Source organism: Cheilinus undulatus, linkage group 17 (assembly GCF_018320785.1).
Source record: "Cheilinus undulatus linkage group 17, ASM1832078v1, whole genome shotgun sequence".
In the NCBI taxonomy this organism is placed as follows: Eukaryota; Metazoa; Chordata; class Actinopteri; order Labriformes; family Labridae; genus Cheilinus; species Cheilinus undulatus.
The window spans coordinates 20,972,576-20,990,714 of record NC_054881.1 but is presented as its reverse complement, the minus strand read 5'-3'; the positions used below and the strand labels follow the sequence as shown (position 1 = coordinate 20,990,714).

The following is an 18,139-nucleotide window of genomic DNA, read 5'->3' as shown; positions in this document are numbered from 1 at the left end:
AGAGCCTTTTCACAAATCCTGCCATACACCTTACCTTTAAGATGATTAATAAAGCATGTGTTATTCTGATAAATTAAAAGGGCATTGAAAAGAGGTAACGTATATCAAAGCCAGTTAAGATACTTTGAATTTCATTTTATTTTGAAGTCCAATTAATCGTTAAAGTGAGCGGAAGTCATAACCCGAGAGAACTTTAAAACAGAAAATCAAAATTATAATTTGTCGACGGTTTTAAAACACAGGTAAATCTCCAATGGAAAATTTTATATTTAGAGTAATCTTTCTGCAGTCCGTTTTAAAAACCGGAAAAGAACTATTTTTTTTAAATCTGCTTGCGGAAGCAAAACGGAAGTGAGACGAACATCATCTCATCTTGAACCATGCTTGAATGGAGGTGACCTTAGTTATCTCCAAATAGTAAAGTGCACACCTACGGTACATCGCGTTATTGGGGTCTGGTTTAGATGATAACCAATCTTGAATTTATCAGAAGACTTTTGGTGAAGTAGCAGACCGGACAGAGATGGCAGAAGCTCATCAGGCTCGCATGCAGAATGCTGTAGAAGAAATGGTCCAAAGCCTGGAGAGGGACCATATCCGTAAGATGCAGGTAGGAGTCTTATCTGAGGTTAGATGTTAGTTCTAGCAATATACATCCATCCATAATCTATCATATATCTGATCATTGTGTTGTGGGGTGTTTTAGGGTCGCATGTTCAGCTGCAGTGCAGATTGCTGTGATCGTCCATCGGACTCCATGTCTCAGGTCCATCAGTGCATCGAGAGGTGTCACACTCCTCTGGCCCAAGCTCAGGGACTGGTCACCTCAGAGCTGGAGAAGTTTCAGGTGAGGAGCATGCACTTTATAACAGAAAATTCTACCTACCTGTCAACATTTGAATGTGTAGACTCCAAATATGCACAACATATGGAACTGCAGCTTACTTGTCCTTTTCAACCAGTAGTTATATTTCAACAGGATTTCCTGTTCAGCTGTGTAACATTGCTCATCATGGGCAATTACATGCTACACCATATATGCCAGCCAAATTTGGACTGTTTTCCTTCACTTGCTTAAAATTGCAGATCATAATGCAGCATATATCAAAAAGAATATTCCAGCTCAGTCTAATGCTATCATGCCAAGCCATATTTTTAACTGCAGATCTCTAAATGCATTGACTAAAGCTATACCCTAAGGCTGTGCGTTCCCACAAAGGCGTCAACTATTCCGACCAAAATTGTTTTTGAACCAGGATGTAAGCCTGTTTGCTGCAAAAATCAGCATTTCAACATGGGGTGTGGAAGTGACTCTGCTGCTTCTGTAGCCAGCAACAAATGGACACTTAAGGAACTATCCAGTGATAAAAAATATTTGGCCTCCATACATCATAAACTTTAACCTTTTTTTTTTTTTTAATTTCAAGGCACATTCGCAAACTACTAAAGGCAGTCCCACAAACAACTGAGTATTGGTTCCCAACAAGGGGTACTAACCCTTTAAGGCAGAGGTTCTCAAACGGTGTGCCTTGGGAATTTGCAAGAACATATGGTATTACTATAATTCTATAATATCTAAAGATACTGTAACACATATAAAAAAGGCTATTTTGCATTGAAATGAATATGGCTTGCCTTGCAAATGGGGGCTGATCTGAGGTATACCTTGGGCAGAAAGAAATTTAGATTTACTGCTTTAACAGAGTTTGATCTCAGGAGGTCTCCTCTGAGGCTGTCAAAATTTGAATAGTAGATGAAACTCTGGAAATAAAAAGACCTTTCCTCACATAAGAGCATCAGGCTACCTAGTCAATCACTTTGAATTTAGATCGAAATGAAACCAGTAAATATTGGTCGATTTGTGACGGAAATTAATTTAAAATCCACTCTTGTGAGCCTCTTGATCCACCATCCTTAGTTGGCAGCTCATGCACAGATTTCAGCAGAAATTCTTATGCATTCAGGTCAGTGCAACTTAGAGGCACAGGGTAAAAATAAAGTAGTAGTTTGAAAACAGCAAAAAAAAATAAGTAAATAAATAAAAAGGTTAGACAGTTCAGCAAAAGTAGAAGTCAATAAATCGAAATGAGAAAAAGAGAGGGGGTGGAGGCTCTCTGCTGACTCACTGGTTTCATCCTCCTTAAATAAAACTTTTAAGCTGTCATAAATACTTTAATAATGGGACGGAAGTATCCAAATGTTGCATTTAATATGCTTGCTTCATTTTAATCAAGAACCTGAGTACCTCATTTCAGACACTTTCTTGAGCATACATGCACTAAAAAAGACAGTCCTCTTCTTATAAAGTCTGGTAGAGCTTGAAAAGATGTTTCTCATGTTCTCCAGTTTCAGAGAAAGCATAGTGTTTCTAACCTGTTGAAAAAAGGTTAGATATGTTTGTTTCTTTCCGTAGAGATGAACGAGGCATACTGTATTTAACCATACTCTACATGAGTACATGAGCTCTTCCTGTAGGGGAGCACATTTCAAAAGTGCACAAAATGGTTCAGGAATGTTGTCCTTCAAGAAAGACCTAAGCAAAGGCATCCAAGCTCTACCACTTTTTTGACTGCTTTTAGTTGAGGTAGATGTTTTTTGTCCACCCAGGACCGTCTGACCAGATGCACGATGCACTGCAACGATAAAGCGAAGGATCTCTTTGACTCGGGCGCTAAGGAACCAGCCGTTCGATCGTTGATGGATCGATGTGTGGGCAGCTGTGTGGACGATCACATCAACCTGATCCCCAGCATGACCCGCAGACTCAAAGAGAACTTGGACTCTATAGCTCAGTGAGGACAGCTGTGGCCTGTCGTGGAGGCAGCTTTCGCTCCTTACGCTCACATTAAGCAGCACGGGGTTAATAAGCTCAGCCACTCTGACCAGATCACAAGTGAAGACGAGAGGGCCGAGACACCACAGAGGGATGGGGGAGTGAAGTTTAAAACAGTTCATGTAACAAAGAAAAAAAGAGGGATTTTACAAGTTTAAGAGGCTCTGGTGCTGAATGTTGTTATAATGTAAAGAGCGTTGTGAAATCTGTACCGTGTGATCTACAGTTTCCTCCCTGGGATAGAAAAGTTTGATAGAGCTTGTTTATCTGCCTCAAGAAGGAAACAAAGGAACTCATCTGGTGTCAAATCATTGTTTGTGGAACTCAAAGAGCTGTAAGGGAACTTATTAAAGTCAGCATAAGTGCATATTTAAGCAGCAGTTTTTTAAAAAAAAATGTACAACAGTTGAAATGATTCACATCTATCTGTGTGGCAAAGTTAGACATCAACTCTTCTCAGCTGTGTTTAATCTGAAGTTTCTCTCCCGTATGATACTTCTACGCCCTTGTTTCTTTTTGTGTCATTTTACTGTGAAATCATCGGACCTCCCATGTTGACATACGTTTTATGTCTGGATTAAAAGTACTGTAAAAGCACCTACATCTTGGCTGCATTAGTGAGATTACTTGAAAGAAAATTAACATTTCTTGTGCATATTAAATAAAGGAGACTATTTAGTTAAAATGTTAATGACAGCATAAGAATATTCTCAGTATATACACATACTGGTATAGGAACAGCAGCAGTAATTGCATTGAGACACTGGACATTAACAAATTTGACATATAAATAAGTTTTATTTATAAAACATGTTGTGCAACAGCAGGTGAATGTTATAATGCACCCATTTTGATGAATGTGTGTTAGCAGCATTGACTTATCCACAGGTTGTAAATAAAAAAAGCTATTCCCGAAAAAAAGCCAGCCTTAAATTATATTAGTTATTAATAAATATGAAAACTCTTAAAGACCCTGTGAAGTGAAACCCAACATTTGTGTCTTAACACACTAGATATGTTGGAATATGTAAACATGTGAAAACACTGAGATCTACATGTGACTAATTTTGGATTTATTTTAGACAGAAAGTTTTTCACCTGTTTCCTGGCTGGATTTAATTTGGGCAGGTCAAATATGTGGGCTCGCGATGTCACCAGGGACAGTGGGGAAATACCCCGCCCCTCTAACGCTACAATAGTATAAAATCACAGAGCAGTTCATCCAAGTAGAGTCTATTTGCATGACGTTACTGCCTTCATTGAAAGTTAACAGCCAGTTAATTGCTGTGTTTTTGTTCATCGTGAGGTAAATGTGCCAAACCTATCAGCCACAGTGGTCTATGGATCATTTAAAGCATTAAACAGGGATTGGAGCCAGAAAACAGACGTAACAGACATCATAAAGCCAGCATAAGGTCAAGGGGCAGGCTAATGGCATGAGTGCTTTCATCCATTCAGATTGTATTATTTCTCCTAAGTGGGCGTAGCTTTGGCTCATTCAACAGACACGCCCACACCACCTTGGAGCAGTTTTTTCTACCTCATTTTCCATGACTCTGAAGCTTTTAAATTTTTTTTTTTTTTTTTCTAAATTTTATGAATTTAGAGATGTTTTATTTGACTGAAATTTGACCTGGGGGTTCATAACACAGTGGCCCGTCATACAACAAACCTAAATACAGATTTTTATCACTTCACAGCAGGGGTCATCAACTCCATGTTCACAAGGGCCAGTTTTTTCTTGACCAACATTGGTGGCCGGACATTGACATGAACTGAAATAAAATCAATATTTTCATCTAATTAACATATAGTAAAAACATTAATTCCTTCCAAAATGTATGAGAACTTTAAGCCTTTAACAATGACATCAGTCTCTATCACCTTTACTCCAGCCAGTCACAAGGGTGTGTTTGAGATATTTTAGCAAAGACTGTAGAAAGAATTGGACAAAGCCTGTGTGACATCAGCCGTCTGCTTACAATAGACGGACTCAAACTGCTTTTGAAGTCAATCTGCTGCAGAAACATCTGGGATTTGAGATGAAGATGTGTCGCCCGTAAGAGTAAATTCTTGTTTAGGTTCTTTTTCACAAGATAAAAGTGGATGCTAAATTCAATCCTCCATTAGAAATTAAACTTGGCTGTTATCCGTTTTTAATAGGATTGTTTTAACACAGGGGCGCCCAGACTACAGCTCAGGGCCAACTGCAGCCCTTGGTCTTTTTCTAAATGACCTGGAACAAAAATATCTAAATGAAATATGGCCGACATCTGAACCTGTAGCTACTGCTTCACTGTATTGTAACACTTACCTTCAACACCAGGCAATGCTGCTTTATTTTTTCCTCTAAACAAACAAGTTGACAGAGGAATTTGTAGACATGGTTTTTCCATGTCTGAACTGGGATGCAAAAGTAAAATTTAAAACATACTGATGACCAAAATAATGACAACATTCTGATGCAAGACAAAAATCCGAGCAAGCAGACAATATAGTATTAACTTATAACATGATTCATGACTGGCAAAACATGACATGTATCATCTTTTAAGCGACAACACTTCTGTAAGTTAACTCTTTGTCTATGTCTAATTGTGGAGATGAGCCATTGGTGTCGTCCAAAATCTGACTAGGAGCGGAGACCGTGGATGTCAGGGCCGAGCAGGGACTCTAAAATCTGACTGGCCCCTTCAAAATCCTTAACACTGACAGCTATTTGCCTTGTTAACCATTAATAGAAAGTCATGTTAGACTTGACTAAGTCTAACTACGTAGTAAAAGAAGCTTAAGAACAGCAATGAGAAGATGTAGATGTGAAGCACCAGAGTTCACCTTACTCTTTATTTTAAAAGCTTCTGAGGACTGAAAACCTGCCCCGCTGTAAAAAGATCTGCATAGGAAAGAGAGCTTGCGTGATAGCACCACAGCCCACATGAAGGGGCGTTTTTATTGGCTGTCAGGTATTGTGTACACATTTTATTTTGCAAAAAACATAAATCTATACAAATACAAATGAAGTACAAAATAAATAAATGCCAAACAAAATAACAATGACAGTTACAGTTGATGCTTTACAGGCAAGTCATACTGACTCCTTAGCTGTACATGTACTGTTTTTTTTTTTTACAGCATGAGGTAACAGATGTCCACAACTGCCAAACAAATGCTGACCTAACAAGAGTACAAAAGTGTACGACAAAGTAACTGTAATGGTACAGGAACAGTGATGCAAGTTAATGGACACTCTGTAGTCCAGATAAGCTGGTGAAAGCCATTTAAAAATATGTCTCTGAATTTTAACACAATGTGAACATCCGAGTGCTGGTGTTAGTTATCATCTCAAAACTGTGTCAAAGAGGCTAACTAAGTAATGAAGAGTTTTGTAAAGAAACATTATTCTGATACCTGTGGATCCTGACCCTGTAATGAAAGTCTACGTCAAAGTCTGAGATATCCTCCTGGTAGTGATCTTTTAGTCACTTGTAGGCATATTTGTTCTTATTTAAAGGTTTATATATGGAGTTTTTACACAATAGATTTTAGGTTATATTTTATTTACAAAGTCCAATGGCAACTTGACACTGGGGATGATCTAGTGAATCTCATGAAAGCTTTAACAGAATCTGCTGTGGTGTAGGAAAGCGCAGAGACGTGGCTTGTAAGGGTTAAAGAGTGGTAAAACACTTCCTGCTTGTACTGCATTTTTGATTCATAAAGTTAGTCTGTTGAGTGTCGTCACTGGTCCTTTCTAGGACAGCAGGTGAAATGTTGAATCTGTATCAGTAGATAATAAACAGTGGTGGTTGATAATGACACTGTCCAACTTCAATAGATTTTTTTCAGCTTTGTGGTTTGCATGGTTTAATCAATATGAGTATCACATGATTTTAAATTATTTTAAATGAGAGATCTGCTTCTCTAGTAATTGATGGCATAGAAAAGTTTTAATCAAACTAGGAATGTTTGGTTACAATTTGACCAAAAACAAGAGGGGTCTGGCTGCAGACTCTACATTTCTGACGGCCACTCTCACAGACTTTTCACCTGAGACACCGTATAGCTCAGAAAGGAAGTGCCGTACTTTGCAGGTACAGCTCATTTCCAGTTTTAGATTACGTTTTTAACCCAACTTCATTCATCAACAAAGTCTGGCAGTTACATTCATGAAATAACCACAAAACAAAAGTTACAGACTAAGAATTGTTTCATAAATAAAGCAGAAATAAGTTAGGTCTAATCTGGTATTAAATTATGCACAGACCTGTTTTAGAAATAGTTACATGAATGGTGGCACTCTTTAGCTTCATTAGATTTAGCATAGCTACGTAATTAACATTACTACATAAGCTAATGTAGCTAAGTTAGCTTTAGCTACTTGAACTTTGGCAAACATAGCTAAAGCTTACTAAACTACGCAATTTATGTAGCTGCTTTGTGAGCTTAGTTATGTTAGCTAAGTAGTTCCTTTATCTACGCAGCTTATGTGGCTAAAGGAACTATGTGTGTTAGAAGTTTTTAATGGAGGAGGAGCTTTTTTTCTGTTAGCAGACTGTTTACTCAGCTTTATTAAATGTTTTCTAACCAGGTTGTGCAGGTCTGATGTTTGACTTTTGGCATCCTAACTCTTACCCTAAAAGGAAGTTTAATCTAAATTTATTTGTAAAGTTTTAGCTTGTATTTTGATTCTGAGATACACAGCGTCTGTAAAAATGGACGTCAGAACGGTCTGCAGCCAGACTGTCTTGCCAAAAAGTCAGTTTGTCATTCTGGATGTTGTGGTTCTCTCACTGGAAGCAGTCTGACCAAGAATCATAAATACCCAACACGCTGGATGTTTACTGTTCAAAGTCAGTAAGGCTCTGCCACGGTAGGCAGTTTATAAAATAAACACAACGGCACCGCACATCTGAGGATTATTTGGACAAATAATCATTTGTGACGAGCATCAACTTGGGACACGCCCCTTGACTTTGCCAAAACTGGCCTAAAGTCAGCCTTAAAATCATGGAGCATGTGGCCAGCCTAAGCCAGCTGATCCAGCCATCCCTCTCCCTTGCAACATTTTCCAGCCCCTCCTTGGGATTTTGCATCATTCCCAGGCCAGAGGAGACAGATTTCCCCAATTTCAGATGTAATTTTAAAATTGTGGTATCATGACAGCTCAAGCTGGTGTATTTTCTTTACAAAATGTAAGGAGAGGTTTTTTTAAGTCGCTTCAAATGGCAGGTGAAGATTTGTGTGCTGATTAGAAATGCTGTAGTACATGTGCCAACATGTTTCAAAACAGCACTGTTCTGGTGGAGCGTTCAAAGGCACCAAATCAGGATTGACCTTGTTTAAATCTCAAGTGCTGTTCCCTCGGGATGTTATCTCTTATTACCATGGTGTTAATGCCTCCATACACAGATAAACAGAAACAGAGTGGCTTCATTGAAGAGGACATATCATAAAAACCCACTTTTAGTACTTCTGCAGATGTATTTTAGTATCTTGAGTAGCTTCCATCCCACAGAACATGAAATAAGCCAACCAAGACGACTGTCTATGTCTGGAAATCTCTCCGAATCTGCGCCCACTGTGACAGTCTAAAAGCTGGTTTATACAGGGTCAAAAACCTCTTCTGGTGCACGGCTATATTAGATTTTGGCCAAAGCACAGCACAGATGTTTTATTAAGTCCACAGGGGACTGTGTTAAAAGGTCAAAAGAGGGCATGATATGTCACCTTTAATACAAATTTAAGCCAAACTGTTGCACTGTCTTCACAATCACCAGATCTGTAAGTCATGTCTCTACTGTCTAAAGCTGTGAAAAGTCCAAAGCAGGATTAAATCATCTTTAAAGAAGAAATGGTCAATTATCTCAGTTCTTGTTGGTTGTGGAGCTGCCCTGAAGGTAAATGGGGTCCTTTCCTTTCTGGCCACATCACCATTAAACTGTTAACCCGGTTTATACTCAGTTGAGTCTGAATGTGCCAAAACACTAAATACACAGACACGAAACATTTCCCTCACTGGGTTACACAGCATGCAGACGATATGACCGACTCATGTCAGAGTGATGTTAAATATGGCAGTGGATTGTACATAAGTGTCAAGTCTCAGCTTTACCAGAGGACTAGTCGCAGTTAAAGGCAGCTGACTCATTATCAAGACACGCTGCGAGGACTACTTTCTTGTTCTGAGGAATCTGAACGTTGGTCCGACTGAGGCGACGTATACAGGAAGTTACAGCACACATAGAGAGGGAATGATAACAACCGGCTGTCCAGGTTCATCACTACGTACTCCTGAGTGAAGAAAGAGAAAAGATCATTAGTAAGCAAGTCAAGACTATTCAATTATTCATGGTAATGGGTACATATAAAAGGGCTCTCTGACCTGGTCTTTCTCGAGCGTGAGGAGCTGGTAGCCTGTTGAGCGGCTGCAGACCAGCTTTCCACGGCTGTCAAAAGAGGCAAGACGTAATCTGGACAAAATTTAAAAAGGGACAAAAGGTAAGGATATTTCACAAATAAAAACTCACAATAAAAGACACTTTCTGGATTTTTTTAATCAGAAATAAGCTTATTTGCTTTATTGTTTAGAGTTTCATCAAAATACTGATGCTACACAAAGACCTGTACTATACAAAACTAACAAAAGAAGTGCAGCATACTGATCAGAAGCACAGGAAACACTAGCCTGGCTTGGCTCAAAGAAGGCAAAAAAACATGTATTTCTTAGTCGGCCATGATATAAGACCATGGAAGTCACAAGAGGGCATACACTCATATTCATATCTGTTACGTTCACAGTCATATGGGCTAATCAGAGCACCGACTGCCATTGCTGCTTGCAGGAAAACTAAACCACTCCCAAAGCTACCATCTTGGTCTCCTCAAACAATGCTGACTGGTCAAGTCATTCTCAGACCACGGAAAGCATGTCTAAAAGAAGCTTTGCAAGATGAATCTGCCTGCTGACAGATATGAAATCAAGCCACTCCATCTGCCTTCCAAGGTTACAGTTGAGATACCAAGGGTACTTATCTGAATCTAACCATCTTCACTTCCTGTACAACAGCGGTGACTATTGAAAAACTCAAACCATGACATGTTTTGTACTGCTTAACAGCTTTTTTCTCTAATTTTGCCATAAACATACACGTCAACATCGACAAACTACAAAATAAACCACGTGAGGTGCTGATTAGTCTGAAAATGATGACTCAATGCAAAACAACAAGCCTCACAATGTAGTGACAGGGCATTTGCGAGTGAGCTGGTCTTTGCACAGAGAGTCTGTTTTTTGGATAAGTAATCTGGTTGGAAAAAATCATTCCCACAGACATTGAACCCGGAGTATTCTTTTTCTATTCATTGCAAAAAATTACTGTAAGAGACATTCAAGCTGATTTTGTGGTTCCTTAGTTCTTTAACAACTGGGTCCATCAGTCCTGACCAGTATTGTAGTACTCGAGTCCTGATTGGAGGACTTGTGACTCAACTTGGACTCGAGCGCTGATGACTCAGACTCGAGCTTCAACTGTATCAGGACTCGAGGATGAAGAGGAGGATTCAAACATTTTTTTGCTGAAGACTATTCTCTTCTCTGTATTCCCGTGGTAATCTACAAGAAGTTAAACTAAAATGTAGCCAGCCTACCTTTGAATCACTGAAAATCTCCATCAGCTGTTCAGACTGGTCATATTAGCTGCTGTTGCTGTTGTACAGTAATCCTCCTCAGTCTTTGACAGAGTGATAAAAACTCTGAAACCTTGTAGTGAGTCCAGTCAGTTAAGAATATCAATCCAACGTTAAAATCTGCGTTAACTTTGGTGAGATTATGCTTATTAGTGAGCTAAACGAGGTGAGATACAGTAAAATTATGATGTGTTTAACTCAGACAACTCAGACTCTAGAGTATCGAAGGAGGGACAAAGTTAAGACCTTTTCATGATGTGTTCAAATGTCACACGGAGAAAATCGGAAATTTAGTTTTTAGTGAGAAATCAGAATGGGTAATGTCTGCGAGCCTTCTTTTTTTTTTTTTTAACATATTTTTGCTGTTTTCAAAAAACAAAAATGATACCATACAGACTCGGCCATATGCACAAGTTCAAATACATATTCAGAAGTTGAATGCACCACAGACCTGTATGCCAGATGCCTTCGAGGTTGTAGGCTAACAGCGCCCCCACATGGTTGACTCAGAGTATTTCTTTTGAAGACTATAAAGCGGTTTGTGTAGGTCACCAGTAGGTCAAAACCAAAGTTAAAGCCAGTCCATCGCCAGCAGTACTGAAAATAAGGATACATAAGAACATAAATTAAATAAATACAAGAAACCGGAGCTAAAATTACTGCAGCAGCCACTGTTCAACTTACGTCTCCATCTTTTGTAAGTTTTCTGCCACACCTCATACTGCTCAGCTCAAACTCATCTTTGTTTGCTTCTTGAGGACTAAAGAGACACAAAGAAAGGTGCTTTACCCGATCAACAGCAGCAAAGGTATAATTTCTGCAGTGGCTGAAATATCAAATCAGACAACATCACTGACATTACATTTGTGCAATCCCAGGTTCTTACCCATTATCGTTGTCAAATTCTGTCCTCAACATCGCAAACCACTGGTTTTTGTACACCGACGTTAACCAATCTGGAAAAAGTAAGAGCAGAAAATAACAATATAACATAAATGCAAGGAAAGAATAATTCACAGAGAGTAATTAAGACATTGTTGTAAAAACTGTCATGTTTTTCTAACACTGGAGTGCAACAGAGCATGTGCTTCAAATGATTTTTTTTTTTTGATAAAAAGAGATTATTAAAAAATGAATCAAACAAAAAGCTAAAAAAAATACTGGTCTATGTGACGTGGCTTATACTTTTTAAAACAATCATTTACTGAATGGAGGTCCATAAAAACTGAACTGAAATTAAATGATTTAATTAACAACTTAAAAAAAAAAAGAAATTGAATCAAATCCAGAAGATGCACATTCCTGTTAAAATCCTTCCATAAAGATGCTTTTCTTACCAGGCGGCAGAATATTGTCTCTCTCCAGGATGCGAGCAGATGCCAGGTCGTTGATGATGTACTGCAGACGAACGTGTTTGAACACTGAGCGAAATGCAACGCCCTCCTCTGTGTTCAAGAAAGGCTCCTTCTCACACAGGTCTACAGAAGAAACATGGTCAAACATTTATGAATGGCTACCGAAGAAGACTAAAAACAAATATGTCCTAAAGCAAATGTTGCTTTTCTGTACCAGTCCTGCGTTTGCAGAGCCAGGCGTCAGCGTCAGCCAGAAGCTGCTTGATCGGGCCATCCCACGCTTGATTGAGCTGCAGGAACATCCACTGTGGAGAGACAATTACAAAAAGAGAGTTTAGAAAATGCAGCATGGTTATCAAAGGGTTAATGAAGTGTAGAAGTTATTTATCCACCTTCTTCAGAGCTGTGTATACGTCCATCTCCACCTGCATGACGAACAGGTCAGAAGACTGGATGAGTTGCTCCATCACCTCTGCCCTGTAAATGCAGCATACACCAATTTTTTTGAGTGTGATCAGCTAAATACATTTTATATCAGGATTAAAAAGGGCTGCTGTTGATAGTCACAATTTTAATCAAGCAAGACACTGTAATGATGCCATTCATGCTGATAATATACTACATTAGACGCCTTCAATGAAATATTAGAAAAAACACGAAGAGGTAAAGAAATACCCAAGTTCTTTCATTAGGTCAACATTTTGGTGGGTCATCAGGTTGTTTAGAAGCCACTCAAGGCACCTGCAGAAACAAAATGTAAGTTTTATGAATATGAACAGTATAAAGGATATATCTGTCATATAAATGTCATAAGATTGGGCAATATCTAAATTTCAATACAGTTAAACTATACCTAAATTTCCAACACTACACAGTATTGCTGTAGTGTGATTAGAAATCACATTTTACAAGACGCAGCTTGGACCAAGTCAAGTGTGCTCATTTGCATGTTTCATTCAGTAAGTTTTTAAAAATGCCTCTTTAACAGTCTAAAAGATACAAAAAAGGGGCGCCAGTTAAGCTGAGTCGGTAGAGTAGCCACCCAATCCAAAGGTTAGAGTCCTAAACGCAGTGGTGGAGGGATCGATTTCTGATATTGGGACTGTTTGGTGCATGTCTTCCCTGATTCTGTCTCATCGTACACCCTGTCTTTCTTCAGCTGCCTGTATTACAGGGACACAGAGGGTGATTTATGGCTAGGTGTCTGCATTGTTTACGAAACTCCCTGGTAAACAGAGTTACACTGGGATGGATGATCAAATGAAGCTTTTTTTTCCCCTTTTATTTCGGCTCATCTTACACTGTGCAATGGTACATATGCCTTCTCTTTTTCCTTTATCTTGCTCACAAGCTTAAAAAATAATCATCAAAGTCTTTATCAGTCCAGATTTGATAATGTGAAGTAATGTTTGGTAGGCTTTAAATCAGATATACATGAAAATATCTATGTACTTGATTTACTGAGATGTACTGCTTAATCACAGCTGCTACATCCTGTTCTTCTGTGTCCAGATCATTAATGTTAATATTTGTCTGCTCAGGAAAGAAAAAATTAAAGCATTTTTAAACAGTTCATTACCATACAACATGTTACAATGAGCTGAGCATGTTAGAACTAGAAGACAACAGCACAGTGCCATCATGTAATACACAGGTATAAGCACTTCTAAATACTAAGTCTGTTTTTCACAGGTTCTCTCTTTGAAAAATCAGGCCTGAGTACTTAAGATAGCTCAGACTGTGTACAACTACCTGGTGTTTAGGATGTAAACTACAAACATGGAAACAACTGAGGAAGTTACTACAATGTTAATTCTGGGAGTATAACTAATGGGACTAGCACTATCTACGTTTTTTGTTTATTTAGTGACCGTGTTAATTGGTGACTTTCAGCCAGCTGCATTTACAGATGTGGTCGTTACAGGAGTTGATGTATCCAGAAAGATAACTGTTTTCATCACTTTAGTTTTTCATTATTTTGTCAAACTACATTGATCAGATATTTAATTAATGAAAAACTAAACTGATGAAAACAGTCATGGATGCATTCAGCTCAACATGGCCACTGGTTGAGCTCACACACTGATTGTATTTTCATTATTTTAACAGGTTTAAACATCAGCTGACACTTTTGTGCAGTGACATCATAAACATGTGGAGAATTTTAGACTCATTTAATCAGTTTGTCTTGGAAACTTTCACCCGTCATTTCTGCTGACAGTCACACCTCCTCTGCCTTTACACTTCCTCTACTAGACGTGTAAACTGCACGTTGTGCCTGAGTTGTGTTATGTTTTTGAGGATGTGCACAGCCGAGGCGAGAGTGGCAGCCATCATGAGTCTGCGTACAGCAAGTATATTTCTGACTAACAGCATCTTCAAACACAGGTGCTTCTACTGCTGACACGCCTAGGGAATTAAAAGGATATCGTGTTTATCTCTAAGTGCCCAGAGATACTGTGTTACTGCCCAACCTTAAAATGCAGTGAGATTACTTTAAAAATACATTAAGTTCATACTTTTTCATGACTGAATCCAAGCCGTAGATAGTGGCACAAGCGTAGTATCCACACACAGTCTTTGCACTGATGTTTTCCTTCATGGTCTCTCCACACTGCTGGATAAGGCCATCCTGAACACAACAAACCACAAGACTTCATTAAGTTTAATATCGTAAGACAAGTATTACAAATATCAAGATAGTCATTTTGTTATCCCAGATAACAAGCTTATATAATTTAATGTACTGACCAGCTGTAGCATACACGCAGCAGCAAGAATACTGACGACTCTGCTGGGTTTGATGAGAACATCATCTCGGTACAGAGATCCAAACACAACTTGTAGAGCTGAAGACACACAAAATAGTTTGGTCAGTAGTAACACACAGAGACTGTAAAAAAGGACACTGCTGCTTTTTCTGATTTCAGTTCCTTCACCTTCAGTGTCGATGTTCTGGTCCGGGATCTCCAAGTTGATTTCCATCATGTTAGACTCCTTCCAAGAGCCGCTGAACATGCTGGAGAAATACCCCGACTGCAGAATACACGAGAGGAAAAACCCAAATGTTAAATAATAAACCTGGGTGACCCACCCCAGTCTTGGAGGTATCTTTCCTTATGTTTTACCTGACACAGGTAAACTTTGTGGAGGTTCCACTCTTGTCCCAGAGCACAGATGCGAATGTCGCTGTTCTCCCCGTTCAAGAACAACGTCTGATAAATGTAGCGGGATGTGCTTTTCAGCTTCTTCCTGCTCAAGTTTTCAAATGAAAAACAAAAAGACAAAATAAACAGAGGAGAAAATGAAAGACTAAATAATGACAATTGAAAGTTTAGTGTAATCCATCAGCCTTTTTAAAACCTGACTTGCCTGCGTGGCGTATCGAGTATGGCGTCGTCCTCTTCTTGTTCACTCTCACAGTCGCACTGAGCGTTCCGTTTCCTCTTCTTGCACTCACATCCATGCTTGCGGCTTGTGTTCGTCCCCTCTGCAGCCTCTTCTGGACCCTGAGAGGGGGACTGAAACCTGCTGCCCAGACTTCCCATGTCAGCGTCTAACAAAGACACAAAAACAAAACAAGTCAGTTGCACTTTATCTTGACATGCGGCAGAGCTCCACAAATCAATACAAATATCTTGGAAGCAAACAGAGACACAGAGATGGGCTTTAGCAGAGAAAAGCCTGGGTTTGTGTTTTCTTTAATTTTTCTCTAAGGATTCACTGAGTGAATTTGATTCATTGAGGTTAAATTGATTATTTCATCAACAATATATCAATCTGAAAATTTTAGTAGGACATAATGCAATTAAATCTGCATTTCAGTTAACTGCACAGCATTAATCAACAGCAAATGTTTATCTGTTGTGTTAAATTAATTAAATCTGGCACTTAGCACACATTTTTTAATTGAAGCATTGTCCATCTTTATTGCAATAATGTGCAAATAATGCATAGTTCATCCAATAATCCATAGTAAATCATTGCCTTTGGGTTATCATGTTACACTTCATCATCTTGTCTGAAATCAGGAGGGATGATCTTTGTTCAGAAATGTCAATAATCCCTAAAAATTCCAATAAAACTGAATGTGAAGGCACACATCTTAAAGCATTTATTTATATAAATATGTTTACTTCTCTGTGGTTGTCTTTCAGAACATGTTTCTCTGACCAGAATGCGATAATATATCTTGATACAAAAGGCAATGGAGTGCTGGGTGATGGAAGAAAAACAAACATAATAATGCAGGTTTTAGACACATAACTTAAAACACTACAATCCTTCAGTATAACTTGATTTAATCAAACAGATGCATACATTGGTCCTTTACAACAGGCAGCTTTTAACTAATTTGGCCTGAAATGCAAACACAGTAATTCTTCTACACTACATACCTCATACCTCATTTAGCACACCTAACGGCTGATTAAAGAAGGGCGGAAGATGTGGCCTGTTGGACAAACTCTGATCTGTTTCTGTGGTCAAACATGAGAGAAAATGATGGTATAATAGTTAGGGTGTTACACCAAAAGAAGTCATGAAAAAATATGAGCTCTGTATCGGCAGATGTGAATAAATCTAGTGATATGTAAAGCAGATATATCAGCCTTACAGATCAGCAGTATAGATCAAATATAGGCCTTGAACATCGGCAAAATGTACAACCCGATTGCCAAGGACGCAACAGACTCAAGGAGGCCCACCGTGCGCCTTGAACATCTTGAATGAAGCCCCAAATGTAAAGGATACATTTGGTACTTTTTCACAATAAAAGGTGAATATATATAGGCATTGATATCTGTATCAAATAGAATGATTTTTCAAATATCAGCATATTGGGTCCTTAAAAAAATCCAGTATCCTGCATTTCAGATTTTAAACATTGGTATCAGAATCAGCCTTGACTTTACAATTGCTGCATCCCTAAAAACCTCTGTCAGTATTGCCCTGAAACATCAATATCAGGCAACCCCTGTACTGTTTATGTTTACACTTCTACCTCTATACTTATTTTGTCCTGAACATGTTTGACAACACATTTCACCCTGTTGTCATGATAATGAATCTTTGTTTTGGAAAATGCTTAAGAAAGAGACTGTTTCAAGTAGTCCTCTGACCCCTGTCAGTGTCTTTAGACATTAAAAATATGTACATAGAAGAAGTCCATCTCTCTGCTGACAGCTCCTTCTACTGATGAAGATCATCTAGAGGAATCAGTATTCGTTTTGACCTTTCTATAGCCATCTAAAAACTCCTCATATGAGCTTTAGGGCAAAAACATTTTTTTTCAAATCTAAGTTAATGTGGCGACGTCCTAAACCGCCAGTCCTATATAAGGAGGTTAAATTCTGGACTAAAATGTTGGGACAGTTGGTCGTACTTGTGTTGTTTCGTGCAAAACAAGCAAAACTTAGGTCACCACATTGAGTCTGGTATGAATGCTCCATCCTCCACCATATGAAAACCAGATGTAGGGTTTGTGTGACAAAGACAAAGCCTGAGCTAACTCACCTGAATATCAGCCCCGGGCAGGTTGAGGACGAGCAGTCAGGTCAGTCGTGACGGTAAACACGGTTGATAATCTCAGGTCAGACAGTCTGTCAGGCGTTTAAGAGGAGCTAACCTCACGGCTAGCTTTAGCTGCTAAATTCACAAACAACAGGCTGAAAACACCAACAACGCTGCGGCCGACAAACTCCTTCTCCACACAAGCCTCCACACCGCGAAAGTCCCTCTGTTCCAGTTACATTTTTATAAATTGAGGAATAAGTGAAACCAGGAGCAGGGGATGATGTGGAGCTGCCCTGAAAATTTGCGGCTGCTTTTGTTATTCTTCTTCTCTTAATGGATAGTAGTGGCATTTTCTACGTCACAGGTGGCTGCTCTGCTCGATGGCGCCACCTGGTGTGAGACAGAGAAACAACACAATCTGGAAAATCTTTATCCGTTCTTGTTTTGGTGAGTTTATTTTTCCCCCATGCAACGAGAATTATTAAGATCCAACTTAATAGATTAAAAGAGGCCATTAATATCTATCATAATGAAATAGTAAAATAACATATGGAAACTTTACAACCATGCCTAATCATGAACCCCACTGACCAGTCTGTCTGGTTCCCTTTAAGTCCAAAGGGCACTGACAAATCAACAGTTTATGGTCTAACTTCTGATGTCTGTTCCTATCACAGAGCTCAGTGAAGACTTCAGTGAGACTAAGGGGAAATGAATGTTCTTTATGTATTAGGAGTTATCTTTGTAGTTG

General features: G+C 38.9%; 2 protein-coding genes across 4 annotated transcripts; one reads left to right on the top strand and one right to left on the bottom strand.

Moving 5' to 3' along the window:
- The first annotated feature begins 338 nt into the window (after positions 1 to 338).
- Positions 339 to 3,436, top strand: fam136a (family with sequence similarity 136 member A). Its single transcript, XM_041811167.1, has 3 exons — positions 339 to 610; positions 707 to 847; positions 2,608 to 3,436. The coding sequence occupies exons 1-3, from the start codon at positions 524 to 526 to the stop codon at positions 2,794 to 2,796; spliced, it is 417 nt and encodes a 138-aa protein (XP_041667101.1). The 5' UTR covers positions 339 to 523; the 3' UTR covers positions 2,797 to 3,436.
- Positions 3,437 to 5,749: 2,313 nt separating this feature from the next.
- gmcl1 (germ cell-less, spermatogenesis associated) lies at positions 5,750 to 17,704 on the bottom strand. 3 transcript variants are annotated; one of them, XM_041811175.1, is made up of 17 exons: positions 17,389 to 17,704; positions 16,272 to 16,352; positions 16,011 to 16,089; positions 15,247 to 15,430; positions 15,003 to 15,126; positions 14,814 to 14,910; positions 14,626 to 14,723; positions 14,394 to 14,506; positions 12,550 to 12,615; positions 12,267 to 12,351; positions 12,089 to 12,179; positions 11,857 to 11,997; positions 11,406 to 11,475; positions 11,204 to 11,279; positions 10,971 to 11,116; positions 9,216 to 9,303; positions 5,750 to 9,124 (listed from the first exon to the last, which is right to left on the bottom strand). In XM_041811175.1, exons 2-17 carry the CDS (start codon positions 16,281 to 16,283, stop codon positions 8,984 to 8,986), a joined length of 1,611 nt encoding a protein of 536 aa, XP_041667109.1. In that variant the 5' UTR covers positions 16,284 to 16,352; positions 17,389 to 17,704; the 3' UTR covers positions 5,750 to 8,983. The 3 variants fall into 3 exon arrangements, with proteins under 3 accessions (XP_041667109.1, XP_041667111.1, XP_041667110.1); XM_041811177.1 differs by having other exon boundaries at positions 16,279 to 16,352; XM_041811176.1 differs by lacking the exons at positions 16,011 to 16,089; positions 16,272 to 16,352.
- Between the last annotated feature and the right edge of the window lie 435 nt (positions 17,705 to 18,139).